General features: G+C 45.0%; 1 protein-coding gene across 2 annotated transcripts in view; it reads right to left on the bottom strand.

The window, feature by feature from the left end:
• GLRA1 (glycine receptor alpha 1) overlaps positions 1-14020 on the bottom strand; it is a gene marked incomplete at both ends in the record, with an annotated part of 82747 nt that overhangs the window by 36258 nt on the left and 32469 nt on the right. For both annotated transcript variants that reach the window (XM_079702008.1, XM_079702009.1), the window contains one exon: positions 8342-8409. In XM_079702008.1, coding sequence (XP_079558134.1) covers positions 8342-8409 — 68 coding nt within the window. The remainder of the gene's footprint in view (positions 1-8341; positions 8410-14020) is intronic.

The following is a 14020-nucleotide window of genomic DNA, read 5'->3' as shown; positions in this document are numbered from 1 at the left end:
TCCTATGGTTCAGGCAAAGTACTGGGCATGGGAAATATAGGGATGATTGAGAAAGACAGGGTCCCCACTCTCAATAAAAAAGCAAACAAAACAACAAACTAACAAGCAGACTTTTACTTTTTAGGTATTACTCAGAAGATAATAGAACATGATGTGACAGTGACTGGAAGGGGGGACATTTTTAGTCAGGGAAGGACCTTCTGAAGAAATATCTGAGCTGAGACCTGAAGGATGAGAAGGAAACCATTCATGCAAAGATTTTTCTGGGCAGAAGGAGCTGAGCGTAGTAAAAGGATTAAGCAGCTGTTGCAGTATTTGAAGCAGGGGAATGCTGTGATGTGATTTAGGGTTTAAAAGGCACTATGGGAAGCGGTAGAGAAGGGGAGGAAGGGAGGCGGGGAGGCCGGTTAGGAGGCTGTTTCAGTCAAGCAGGATAGAGATGGTGCCAAGTTGAACTAGAGTTGACAGCAGCAGAGTTGGAAAGAAGTAGATGGATTTAAGTTTTATCTTCTGTGATTCAAAATCAATTCATTCAATCAACTGATCCCAATTCATTCAATCAGTTGATTCGATTTAGTCAATCGATCCCAGAAGTAGGCTGGCATTCAGAAGTGACTGCTTCCTAAACAATGTGTTAACTTTTATGGTTGGACATAAGGGGCATTTAACCTCCTCACATGGTAGCTGTTTTCATAGATCTTGAGGTCTCATTTGCAAATATCCACAGGGATGGATAGCCAATGGCTTCTCTCAATACCAGTTCTGATAGAATTGCACAGATCCTACTTGTTAGCCGAACCAGAGTGCAGGAGACCAGGATGAAGTCATGTCCTCCCATGACCCTGACATCCCCTTGGCTCTGCAGCCTCTCCTCTTGCCCCAAACTCAGCAGGTGGCCTAGGCCAAGAGCAGGGCACCAGGATTCAGGCAGCCTGGGGATAATAACTGGTGATGGTGTTTATTGGCTGGAAAAGCTTGGGTGAATTAAGCCTCTCTGAGCTTCAGTTTCCTCATCTATAAAATGGGATTGTTGTGTTATATGAAATGATCCCCATACTTTGCTAACCGCGGATGCCTGGTTTTTAGGACAGTGCTCAATAAATGACACATGACGCCACCACCACCTCACCTTCTCTTTATAGCAGAGCTTTTTGAAAGAATTATCTTCCCACTGTCTTCACCTCCTTTTGTCTTGTGCTTTCCTCGTGCCCCTGAATCGCGTTCTCTAATTTCATACACACTCCCCTCCCCCATCCTCCATTGCCAAACCCATTGGATGAGATTCTCTTTTCTTACTTGACTTGTCTCCTCTTTTACTGCTGTTGAACACACACCAGCTTTTAAAACTCCTCTCCTCTCTGGGTCATTCTACAATGCCATTCTCTCCTGGAAGTTTTTATTTTATTTATTTATTTATTTTTAACATCTTTATTGGAGTATAATTGCTTTACAGTGGTGTGCTAGTTTCTGCTGTATAACAAGTGAATCAGCTATACGAATCAGCTATATATCCCCATATCTCCTCCCTCTTGAGTCTCCCTCCCTCCCACCCTCCGTATCCCACCCCTCTAGGTGATCACAAACCACCGAGCTGATCTCCCTGTGCTATGCGGCTGCTTCCCACTAGCTATCTATTTTACATTTGGTAGTGTATATATGTCCATGCCACTCTCTCACTTCGTCTCAGCTTACCCTTAGCCCTCCCCTTGTCCTCAAGTCCATTCTCTACATCTGTGTCTTTATTCCTGTCCTGCCCCTAGGTTCTTCAGAACTTTTTTTTTTTTTTTAGATTCCATATATATGTGTTAGCATATGGTATTTGTTTTTCTCTTTCTGACTTACTTCACTCTGTATGACAGACTCCTGGAAGGTTTTAACATGCAAAGAACCATGATCAGATTTCTACTTCAGAAAAATTACTCAAAACCACACAACAGCATTGCCACAGCACCTGTCACATAATACATATTCATTAAACATTGCCTAATATTGCTGTTGGTCACTGTTATTCTCTGTGTTTCATGGCATCCTGTGCATACCTCTGTAATCTCACTCATCATATTGCAGTATTCTCTTTGGTTTCCTTGTCCACCTTCTCCAATACACTCCTTGAAAGCAGAGACCTACCTGGCTCCTGTTTACTTCTGGGGACATGGGAGGATTTTACTTTTCTTCAGGTAGGGCTATGTGGCTTCCTCTGGATAGTGAAATGTGAGCAGAAGTGCTATATGTCACTTATGGGTGGAAAGCACTTACTTGCCAGTGTGCCACCCTTTAATGCCTTTTTCCTCTCACAGCAAATGTGAAATCGCATGTTGATGTGGAAGTGCAAGGCTCAGCTACGACGTGGAGGACAGTAGTCCTGGAGAGTCCCCCAGATCTGTAGCAGACTTTAGGTGAGTGATACATCAGTCTTTGCTGTTCTAAGACACTGGGATTTCAGGGGTTGTTTGTTGCTGCAGGAAAGCCTAGCCTAATATGAGTAAAACTAGTCTATATCCTTACAGCCTATTCAGCACGTACAGTATAGGACCTTAAAAACGGAGGTGGAAACAATAAATGAATAAATAGGGAACAGAAGGAAAAAAAAAACTAGAAAGACATTTCCTTAGGCTTATGTGTTGGAGTCCTTGGCTGACTGGTTCAATAGTTAATAATCCTTTACATTTCTGTAGCATTCATAAAGGGCTCTCATACCCACTTCTTGTGTATTCCTACACACCATTCTTAGAGCCAGGTGCCAAGGGGGAACTGAGTCTCAGTGGTATTAAACTGTGGCAGAGCTAGAGCTCAAACCTTGGTCTCTTGTTTCCTGGTTCAGGGCTCTGTCCATTGCCCCCCTAATATCGACAAGTAAGGCGAAACATGTGGACGGTAGTTGCATAGGCCATTGCCAATCGCCAGGGGTCCTGGCCACAGTGTGCCTGTCTCTGTGCCAGGCTAGCCCGGCCCTTGGCAAGAGAGGCTGGAGCACATGTCCTCATAATGGAAATGCTGAGATTCATGCCCAAAGGATGTCAGGACCCACACACACAGACACTCACACACACATGCACACACTCTGTCTCTCTCTCACATCTGCTGACATTTAGTTCCACATGAATTCCAGCTGTCTGCATGTCCCCACGTGTGCACTCTCACATGTACACCTGAACACATGTATCGACATACTCATACACACATACTGTTACACATTAAATATTCTTTCACTTATTCACATGTTCTTGTATTTATGCACATTCACACAGACATATTGCTGGCTCAAATGCTGCTACATACTTAAATATGTGCTTCACAAATATCCACACACAATTACCTATGTGAAAATAATACCCTTCATGCATTTTCACTCTTAAGCACTTTCACGTACTCCTACATATATATGCAGATACATGCACATCCTCACTACACATATTCACATGTGCATTTATAAGCACAGAAGTACACATACTTACGTTCATACCTATACATGGTCAGATACATCTCTCTCTGAGGTTACCTGTCTAAATCTGTTCAAACTAGTGTACACATATACACAGGCCGATGTGTACATTTGCACAAACACATGGTCCCACAATACACACATGCACACACATGCTCCATGATGTATAGAAGCTGCAGAGCACACACTTAGGCGCACTCGTAAGCACACGTGTCCAGACAAGATGGATGGTTCCCTCTAGGTCCTAGCTCCAGATCTTTCTCTTGTAGAGTGCTGAAGGTGCTGCTCTAGGCCAGGACTCCCTTCCCTCTTCTCCCTCGTCCGTCCCTGTCCCTGCTTCTACCTTGATCTCACTGCATAGACTCAAAGAGAGTCGCTGGAAAGGTCAGATGAAGGCCAGCCAGACTCAGCCCTCCCCTCGTCAGGAACGGATAGAGACCCCTATTGCTTTGCTGGCTGCCTTCTCTGCTCTCAGCTCTGGTGAATAAAGCCAGGCTCTGAGAGGCAGACAGTCAGGCCTGGGGACTCCAGCTGTTTACAGAGTGGCTCTGCACTCCTGTTGCTCTTAGAGAACAGACACAGCCTGGAAAGTTTCTGACATTGGGACTATGTCCATATTACCATGGACCCAGGGTGCACGACCAGCTCTTTGCGTGGCTGGTGAGGCAGAGCCCTGGGATGAAAGTCTGGGGGGCCTGGGCATGTCTGTTCAATGAAGTTCCCCTTTAGCTCTAACTTCTTTATGATGAAAAGAAACAAGCAAGTGCTGGGTAATCCCAAACATCCGGAAATTAAATGTTTATATTTGGCTCAGGAGAACGTGGGGTTTGGGGTGATATAGATCTGAATTCAATTCCCACTTCTGCTACCGATTAGCCGCATGTCCTTATGCAAGTGACCTAACCTTTCTGAGCCTCAGTTTACTTATCTGTAAAATGGGGATAACATGTCCTGCCTCATGGGTGTTGTTGTGAGGTCTAAATGAGATGAAACATGTGGAAGTGCTCTGCATACTGCCTGGCATACAGTAGCATTTACTGTGTGGTTGTTGTCCTTGTTACTATATTAATACGAGTCCACTCTTGCTCTCCAAGCATATTCTGAATAAAAAGGAAAGAGGCTTGAATGGGAAAGTGGTCCAGAGGGTTTGGTTGGTGGGATTTAGGGGAGAAAGAAGCTGAGGGGAAGGGGAACTTTGGCCACTGCAAAGAGCACTGGACCTGGGTTTCTGTCACACCTGTTCCATGCTGTGTGACCTTGCTCAGGCGACGTCACCTCTCTAGCCACCAGATTCCCTCTTAGTAGGGTAAAGGCTGACTTAGGTTTCTTAAGGTTTTTTCTAGCTCTGAGATTTTAGGTTTTTTTCCCTAAATTGTCTGCGATGTAAATTAAACACATATAGATAATTAAGAACCCAGTAGAAAAAAATCACATATTATGGAATATGGAAGCAGGAAAATGACAACTCCTACTTTGGATTAACTTTAGTTAATAAGGAGAAAACTGTGTCAGCTGTGGACCATTCCCAAAGAAGCACCTCATCGCCAATCCTTCATGTTCTGTCTAAACATTATTGATTTCCACTCCAGGGGGCCATCTCTCTGCACCCCCCTTGTTGGTTATCTCCATTTTCATTACTTATTATTTTCTCCTGAGGCATGCTGAGCCTACCATGATTTGAGGTTGGATTTCCACTTTTGATAATGCTTAGGTTGTTGCTTAAGTGTGCTTTGTGGGCCTGGGGTCCCTCAATTTCCCCCGTCTGTGCTCTTCAATGTTCTGGCAGTTACAAGGATTGGATCTTAATCCCTGCCCAGTCAATAACTAGTTCTGGGATGTGATGTCACCAAATCTCGGTTTCCTCTGCTGTAAATTGGGGAACATTGTGTCTGCCATGTCTACTTTGTAGAGTGGTCATTACAGTAAGTATTTGGTGAAGGAATCAAGTGAGAGAATGAGTGTGAAAATGTGTTGAAAATTACTAGTGGCATTTAATAATAATAACTGACATTCATTGTGTATGTACTATGTGTCAGACCCTGCACTTAGCACTTCTGTGCCTTATCTCCTAATCCTCACAACAGGTCACAAGGTGGATGCCATTGGTCCCCTGCTCTGCAGATGAGGAGGCTAACTTAGGGTACCTTGTCCAAAGCCACAGAGCTGAGCCTCAGATTTTGTCTGGGCATGGAAGACTGTGTCCTAATTGCTATACTGTCTCTGTAGAAAGCAGTATGCAGCAGGAATGAAGTCTGGAAAGGTAGACAAGAGATACCAGAGAAGGGTAAGGCTCAGAGAAGTCTAGGAATTGCTCAGGATCACACAGCTAATCAGTGGTGGCTTTGGGGCTTCAGTGCCCAGAGCCTCCATCATCGCCACCATCATCATCATCATCGAAAACATTTAGAGCACTTAACAAAGCATTTACTGTGATAAACACTTCCATGCACATAATTTCCATCCATAATAACTTGAGGAGGTAAAAAAAAAAAACAACTTGGTGAAGTAGTATGATGTTAATCACCCCTGGGATTTTACATACAACGAAGCTGAGGCTTAAAGATACGAACCAAATCAGCTTCTTACATATAGTGAGTGAACCCAGGTCTATGTCACTTCAGAGTCTCGGCTTTTAACCACCACACAAAATAAGGGCAAACCCCTACGCCTTTAGTAATCTGTAACAAGGAAATAGATCTCTGTGTGACAATTACAGGGAAAAAGGTGGGGGTGGTGTTGGAGTGCAGATACGTACACCTGTCCTCAGATAACCAAGTTCTTAACATAACCGGGTGGCCCCTGACTTGGTTTGATAACTCTTTACCATTTCAGAAGAAGAGAGGAAGTGTCAACAGTCACCGCACAGGGACTATGAATAATGCAGATGTGAATGCACTTCTGATTTGGGAGGGAGAAGAAGAAAAGCAGAGAAGTTCATTAGAAGCTCTAATAAGATATCCATTCACAGAGTGGAAAGATTTGGCTTTCGAACCTGGAGGCCCAGTGAAAAGCAGCCATGCTGGTTCTTAGTCGACAGGTGGGACCATCTCCATATGGAGATAAAAGGCCTATGAGTTTTAGGGAATTGATTGCTTTTCCTTTGGATGTGGGCAGGGTCTCTTGACCATATTAAGACAGACCTCTCTGCAGGAGCATAGATTTTGGACCATTTGCCCCATAACATACAGAGCTCAGTGATTTTTGCCAGTCTGGGACTAGAAGGTTAGATCTAATCTCCATAAATGTTTAGGACCAAATAATGGTTTGAATCAACAGACAATATATCTGATTTGGCTTATTTATTTTAGAAGATGACTGAGACCTGTTATTAGATCACTGTGCCAGCTGCCGAGGTTACCACAGGAAATGAGACAAGATTCTGGCCCCCAGAGAACTGACATTATAGTGAGAGGAGGGACACATGAGCAGACTGTGAGAGTGTAAATGAAGGTGGTCAGTGCTGTTATGTGAATTGTAGTACGTGTCACAAGAATGGGTAGAAGGGACCCATCGCAGGCTTAGGTCAAGCGTACACATGAACTCACACACGTGTACACACGTGTTAGAGTGTGAAGGCTTCCTGTGGAGGTCATTCTCTTTTTTTTTTTTTAAAGAATAGCTTTATTGCTTTGCCAGGCAAAGGGTGACACAGAGGGCTCCTGCCCTTGAAAACTATATGTCCCCATGTGGAGGTCATTCTAAGCAGAGAGTTAAGGGAGCCTGGAGGTTGGCAATGGAAAGGAGGCTGGAGTGGGTGCTCTGGGCAGAGGCCTCAGCAGCATCAAGAGAAGGCTGAAAACCAGAGGGTGAGCACGGCCCGTGTGGAGAACGCCAGACAATTCCATTTATCCAGAATGGGAAGCAAGAGGGAAGAGATGCAGCCGAGCAGAATCAGAGGGGCCTTCTAAGCTTAATGCTGAAGGGGAGGGGGGTCCACAGGGAGACGTTAATGCAGGGGACTGGCGTAGTTAGGTTTGTATCTTAGAAAGACCACGGTGTGAGGAAGAATGGATTGGAGGTGGGCAAGATGCAAGTCTTGGGATGCTTTGCAGTAATGTGGGCCAGGCACCATGGAAGCCTGAGCTGGACTAGGGTCAGGCAGACATAGGGGAATGGATGGTTTAGAGGATTTCAAGGCAGTAACATCTACAGGGCTTGGTGATTGACTGGCTGCTTCTGCCTCTGCTCATAAAGAGATGATTGAAACTGCCTTAATTATTTTCTCACAAGCTAGATTGCTCCCTTCAAAACAAGTATAATTGATTTTTTGTTTTCAAGGATTGAGAAAAAAAAAATTGAAAGTAGCATTACATTTATTTATAATTACTAATGTAAGATTTACTCTTTGTAGAGATTAGAAAAATATAGAAATACTGAAGGATATGAAATCATGCATAAATCTACGATCCAGGGATAATTGCTGTTAACATTTTGCTATTTTTCCTTCTAGTCTTTTTTTCTAGAGTAACTGATTTACTTTAAACTTTTTACTATGGGAATTTAAAATACATACAAAAGTAGAGAGAAGACTCAATATACCCATTTTAGCTTCTGTAACCAGTCTTCTGCTATTCCGCAGTTGAATTTTAAACTTAAAAGCAGGTCTTTACATTTGCTTTAATCTAAAACTTTCACCTGTTGATAGAATTTTGCTTTTGTAATCCTGAGTGTTTAGCATGTGCTAGCCCTGCTAGCTCTTTGGCCATTTTCAGATGTATGTCTTCACCCAAAACATTGACTAGGACAGTAAAAATGTCCAAATCCCATAGTATACCACTGAAGACCTGAAAAAACACCAGATTTTCCACCTCCTTGGGGAAGACCAGTGCAGAGGGTAGATATTTCAGGGAGAGAGATATCCCGAGCAGGAAATAGCAGCTTGTGTTTTGACTCACTCACCATAGTTGTCTCAGCAATGGAACCGAAGCTGTTGATGAAAATGTTGCAGCTCACGTTCACCGGGGGACCTGCCAATCAAGAGAGATTCCTGCTTAGTTCCAAGGCCAAGAAGAAATCTCCAGGATAGGATCAGTTTGTGGGATTTTGACTTCAGGGATGGATCCCCCTTGGTGGAGGAGACCCTTGCTTGCCCTGTACCCCACCCCCGAGCAGCGGGGACTCCCAGCCACATTGCTATGCCAGATTCCCTGGTCCCCAAGTGAGCACCAGGTATAGAACACCAGAGGCTGAGCCGGGATGTACTTTCATTAAAAGGATAATTCATCATCCTGCCATATGGTTGAAATCCCTTCCCCAAACCCCATCGGCTGCCTTCTAATTTGTGGCTGCAAGGTTACAGCTACAACATTTGGAGGCCATCATGGGAATCGCAAGGAACAGCAAGTTCCTTGCCTTGAACTTATGAACTAAGAATGATTGTCTGAAAAGGCATTGATGGGAATTAACAGCTGAGGTATCCAGAGGGAACCTCAAAGGAAGTCCATAAGTCTTTGTTAAATACTTTCCAGGCAAGCTACTGCAAGGGCAGGAAGGAAGTGGAGGAATATTTGCTCTTTGGAATCACATTGCTAGAGGGACCTCTGTCCAACTGAAGCCCAGTCTCTTCTTTTTTTTTTTTTGGTGGTACGCGGGCCTCTCACTGTTGTGGCCTCTTCTGTTGCGGAGCACAGGCTCCGGATGCGCAGGCTCAGCGGCCATGGCTCACGGGCCCAGCTGCTCCGCGGCATATGGGATCCTCCCGGACTGGGGCACAAACCCATGTCCCCTGCATCGGCAGGCGGACTCTCAACCACTGCGCCACCAGGGAAGCCCAGTCTCTTCATTTTATACTATTAATTACAGCAGCTACCATTTACTGAGCAGGTTTTGCTGTTGTGCTGAGAGTATTACTAACATTATCTCATTCTGTCCTCTCAACAACTCCATGAGAAGACATGGTTATTCCCTCCATTTTACAGATGAGGAAACAGAGGCACAGAGAGGTTATTTGCCCACGGCTACACAGCTAGTAAATGGTCAAGCTTGAGCGCAGATTGATCTAATTCCAAAGCTAGTGGTCTTAATGGCTATACTTTTTGAAAGAGGTTCAGAGAAAGGAAGGGGCATACTCAAGGTCACAGAGTGGCAGAATCCAGGATTTTAAGCACTGGGCCTCCACATGTGCTGATAAGACAGCCGGCATAAAATAACCAGGGAGGAATGTGAGACCGTGGGTAAGGGTCATAGAAGCAGTAGGAGTCCAGGTAGGAAAGAGGTTCTAAAGAGTGAGGCATTAGGGAAGACCTCATGAAGGTGATGACCTTGAGCTGACCTTGAAGGTGGGTAGGACTTGGATAATAGGTCATAATCCTTCACTTGAAGATTGTGACATGCCATTTGTGAATTTTTTCAGGTCCACTTTCTTGTTGATCCCCATGAGGTCCTGAGGTTGGCAGGGCAAAGTTACTGTCCCAGCTTCGTAAGTGGAGCACAGAAAATTTTAGTAACTCACCTGGGCTTATTTACCCAGCAAGTGGTGGAGCCAGGACTCAAACTCAAGTTTTCTGATACCCACTTCTCTCTGTCCCTCTTGAAAAAGTTGCCCAAGCATTTCACCTAAACTCAGCCAAGACTTCCTTCTTTTCAGAAATCCTGGTGTATAGAAAGAGAATCCTGCTGTGAGAATCCAGGTTTTCCTTCCAAGGGATTGCCAGGATTCCTGGGTTTTAGACATAGCCCCAAGCTCTCCCTGACTCTTTGCCCTGAGACACACCCCTTCCCTTTTCTGGGTTGCAATTTCCCCATCAATTTGGTAGAGTAGATCTTGATCTGGGCAGTCATTCTCAGCTCCATGGGGTTGCAATTCCCTTATGGAAGCTACCCATTTGAATTATGATGTTACTGTATAGAACTTCAGGGCTGGAAGGTCTCTCTCTTTTTCTTTTTTTTTTTTTTTTTTTAACATCTTTATTGGAGTATAATTGCTTTACAATGGTGTGTTAGTTTCTGCTTTATAACGAACTGAATCAGTTATACATATACATATATCCCCATATCTCTTCCCTCTTGCGTCACCCTCCCTCCCACCCTCCCTATCCCACCCCTCTAGGTGGTCACTCAGTGCGTTGGAAGGTCTCTTAAAAGTCACCTAATCTATTGCTTCCCAAACTGAGGCGCAGATGGGATTGTCTGCCGTAGCATCATCTGGGAAACTTGTTAAACTACAGATTCCTGGGCCCAGCCCCAGACCCAGTGAACCCAAACCTGTGAGGATTAGCCCAGAGTTTATTGTTTAATGAGTGACCTGGGTGATCCTCATGCAGAGCCAGGTTTAGGAACCACTGCTATCCATGCAAGGCTTAGCGCTTGATCACCTCCAGCAGTGGGGGACTCATTTCGTCTCCAGCAGCCCTTTCCATAGTTGGATGGCTCTGCTTGCTAAAAACTTTGTCCTTATGCTGAACGGGAATCTGGCTCCTTGGTCACTTTCACCCAAACAAAGGCCCACTAGGGCTTTCTTCCCCTCATTTAGACTCAGATCCAGGTTTTTCTTTTCATTTGGCTTCATACCATTAAGATGCCCCAAAGAGTTACTGCCTGTGCCTTGAAATGACGTGCACAGAGTTCCCACCCAGGCCCTGCAAGTGTCTGGTGCTGTGACTCCCATATAAATTAGATCCTGATTTATGTGTGCGAGAGGATGCCAGCCAAAAATGATCCCATGGGGAGGTGTGGTTCATTGAAATAAATCTGAAATTAAATTATCCTCAAGAAAATTACAATCTGGCTGCCTTTGGCAGCAGCATAATATATATATTTCATTAAATATTAAAGTTTAACTTTGCTTTTGTGTATATGTTTGCATTGGGCTGTGCCCCTGATCCTGGGAGCCATTGTGATATGCAAAGTCTTTGCGAAGATACAGAATACCGAAGCTGACAGGGCCTGGTCCTACTGGACCATTGTACAGATGCAGAGACAGAGGCCCAGATGTGTCAAGTGATTTACTCTGGGTCATAGATATCAGGTAAGTAGCAGGAGGGTTAGAATCCAATTTTCGAGCTCTTTACTTCAGTATTATGAGTTGCATTGCCACTATGTTCTGCAGACGGAGGCTGCTCTCCCCGGACCCCCTATCTTTTTTTTTTTTTTTTTTCAGGGTTGGATCTCATCTTCATTGAACATTTTGATATTTTGCTCATCGTGCCTTTTATGCATTAGCTTTGATTTTTCTTTTTTTTTAACATCTTTATTGGAGTATAATTGCTTTACAATGGTGTGTTAGTTTCTGCTGTATAACAAAGTGAATCAGTTATACATATACATATGTCCCCATATCTCCTCCTTCTATCTAGAGAGTCAGGAGCAGGCACAACTTCCTGTGCTTGAAGGAACCTGCTGTGTGATTAATCACGCTGTGGAGTTTTCAAAGCAGGCAGGCCTCTTCCTGTTGTGTTGGGGTCACGGGGCCTACTTGGCCTGGCCTTTTCAGGAGCTCTGTAGTTTGCGGGGGGCTTTTGGGAATCTCATGTGTGCCTGGGTGGAAGCATGAAAGAGGCCATGGGGCTCAGGGGCAGGGGATCCCCTGCAACCAGTGTCTCTGCCCTCACCACAGGGAGAGTAGAGAAATCTTGCTCCCTGTCTCCTGGGGTGAGGTTCCAAGAAGCTGCACTTGTTGCTCAAAGCCCACATCGTCGAGGGGATTGTAGGGGTTAGAGATAGTGCAGGGTTGCGAGAGGCCTAAGAGATGATCTAGTCCTGTATATTTTGGGCCCAAGTGCTTGGAATAAGGTTTTCAAAGCGAGGAGGGGAAGGACCCCGATTCAACGGTCTTACAGTCTGGGTGAAATTTTATTTCTTAAACATGTTCACTGCTAAGTAAGTAAGTAAATAAATAAACGAATCAGGAAATAAGCAAATAAATAAATCAGTAGCATTAGACAGAGAATTGAGTCGGAGCAGCTAGCTGGGTTAACGTCCCCAGTCTTGGCAGTGTGACTTGGGAAAGTCACTTAATAGCTCTACTTAGCATATTTGTGGGGTCATTCGTTCATTCATTCATTTATGACAGGCTTATTGAGGGCCTTCTCTGTGCCAAATACAGTGGTATGCACAAAGGATAACTAACACATGAACCCTGGATGCACCCACGTTCAGCAAACGAGCAAGACCAAGGCACTTCCACTCAGGCTGGAGTTCCAAGAGAGCCCACCAGGGGGCGCAGTGGGATGGAATTCCTGAAAACTGCTGCAGAGGCAACCTGGTGGTCAGTTCTCTGGTGTGTCTCATTTGGCCAGTGGTGTTTCAAAGATGTGATTTAGCTGCGAACTTGGAAGATTTCACATAAACCCCCAGACTTAAGTCTTATCTTGGAATGTCCGCTGCCCAGGGCCTGCATTCCTACCTGGCAGCCCTTAGAGGAGCCTGTGCTTTCTGGTTTTCTCTGCTTATCCCCAACCTGCTTCAATCATGTACCATATCTGCCAGTCCCCTCTGGGTGTTTGGGGTGTTTGAGATTGTGACCCTGGTGAAGGGCTTGGGTGCCGACTTATCTGCCCTTGAGGGAAGAAAGGTTATGCTAACGATCCTGGAGAATAACGGCCTCAGGAGCAAGGCACCTTGAGGTAAACAGGGGTGGGAGGTCGGCCCCCAAACAAACCTCAGTGCATTTCCCAGACTGTTTTCTGTTTGCAGAGCGCTCTGAGAAGGGGACTTAGAGGGTGGGGGACTGAGTGAGCAGATATTAGGAAGCCGTTACCAGCTGTCGCATCCCTTGTTTGGTCTTGGACTTGAGCCAAAAGGAGCAGTGAGGAAGGGCATCTGGAATCAAGAATTGATTAGGAGGTTGGCTGTGGGTCTTTGAAATAAGATTTTTGCAGAGGTGCTGGGAGGAAGGTCAGGGTCACAGACTCCCAAGGAGGTCCTTAAGACTGTGCCTGCAGAAAACCTGCCCAGCAGTTAGAGATGGTTAGAGCCTCCTAAGGCATCAGTGGACAAAGGGAACTGGTCCACTCTTGATGTAAGACATTAAGATCTCATAGGATTGTGAGCTGAAAGAAGCTTCTCAAATCACTTCAGTTATGGTTTGTAAATTGGCTACCCACAGGGCATATCTGGCTCCCAAACGTGTTTTGTTTGAATTTACATGTTTTAGGATTCAAGAAGTTTCACGTAAATCTTGATTTCTGGCTCTCGTTGGACTTTTGGATGGTCTGGCAGCATGGGACCCACATTCCTGTAGGGTAACTACGTGCTGGGTCTAAGGAGGGGCCGCCCACTTTCAAGGGGACTGCTCCTCTATTTCTCCATAGTCTCTCCCTATTGCCTTATTAGGCATTTGAAATTGAGACTCTGATTAGGCAAGAGAGTTCCAAAATTATTTGTTAATCCAGGGGAAGCTTTCAGTGGATGAATGGTAGTTGGAAGCTTCTCATGTAAGACGAATAAAAGTGCAGCTGCTTGGGGGAGAAGCAAGGGTAGGCTTGCTCATCCTGTCCTCTGTTTCTCCCTTTTGGGACACAGGGTGAAAGCCCCAGAACTCCATGAAGCATAGTTTAAACACCACAGAGACAGTCAACTCCATGCCTGCAGAGAAGAGGAGACTGAGGCCCAGCGAAAGCAAGAGGCTTATCTAAGCTC

This window comes from Hyperoodon ampullatus (assembly GCF_949752795.1).
Source record: "Hyperoodon ampullatus genome assembly, chromosome: 4".
In the NCBI taxonomy this organism is placed as follows: Eukaryota; Metazoa; Chordata; class Mammalia; order Artiodactyla; family Ziphiidae; genus Hyperoodon; species Hyperoodon ampullatus.
The sequence above is the reverse complement of the archived record's forward strand: the minus strand, read 5'-3'. Positions and strand labels throughout refer to the sequence as shown.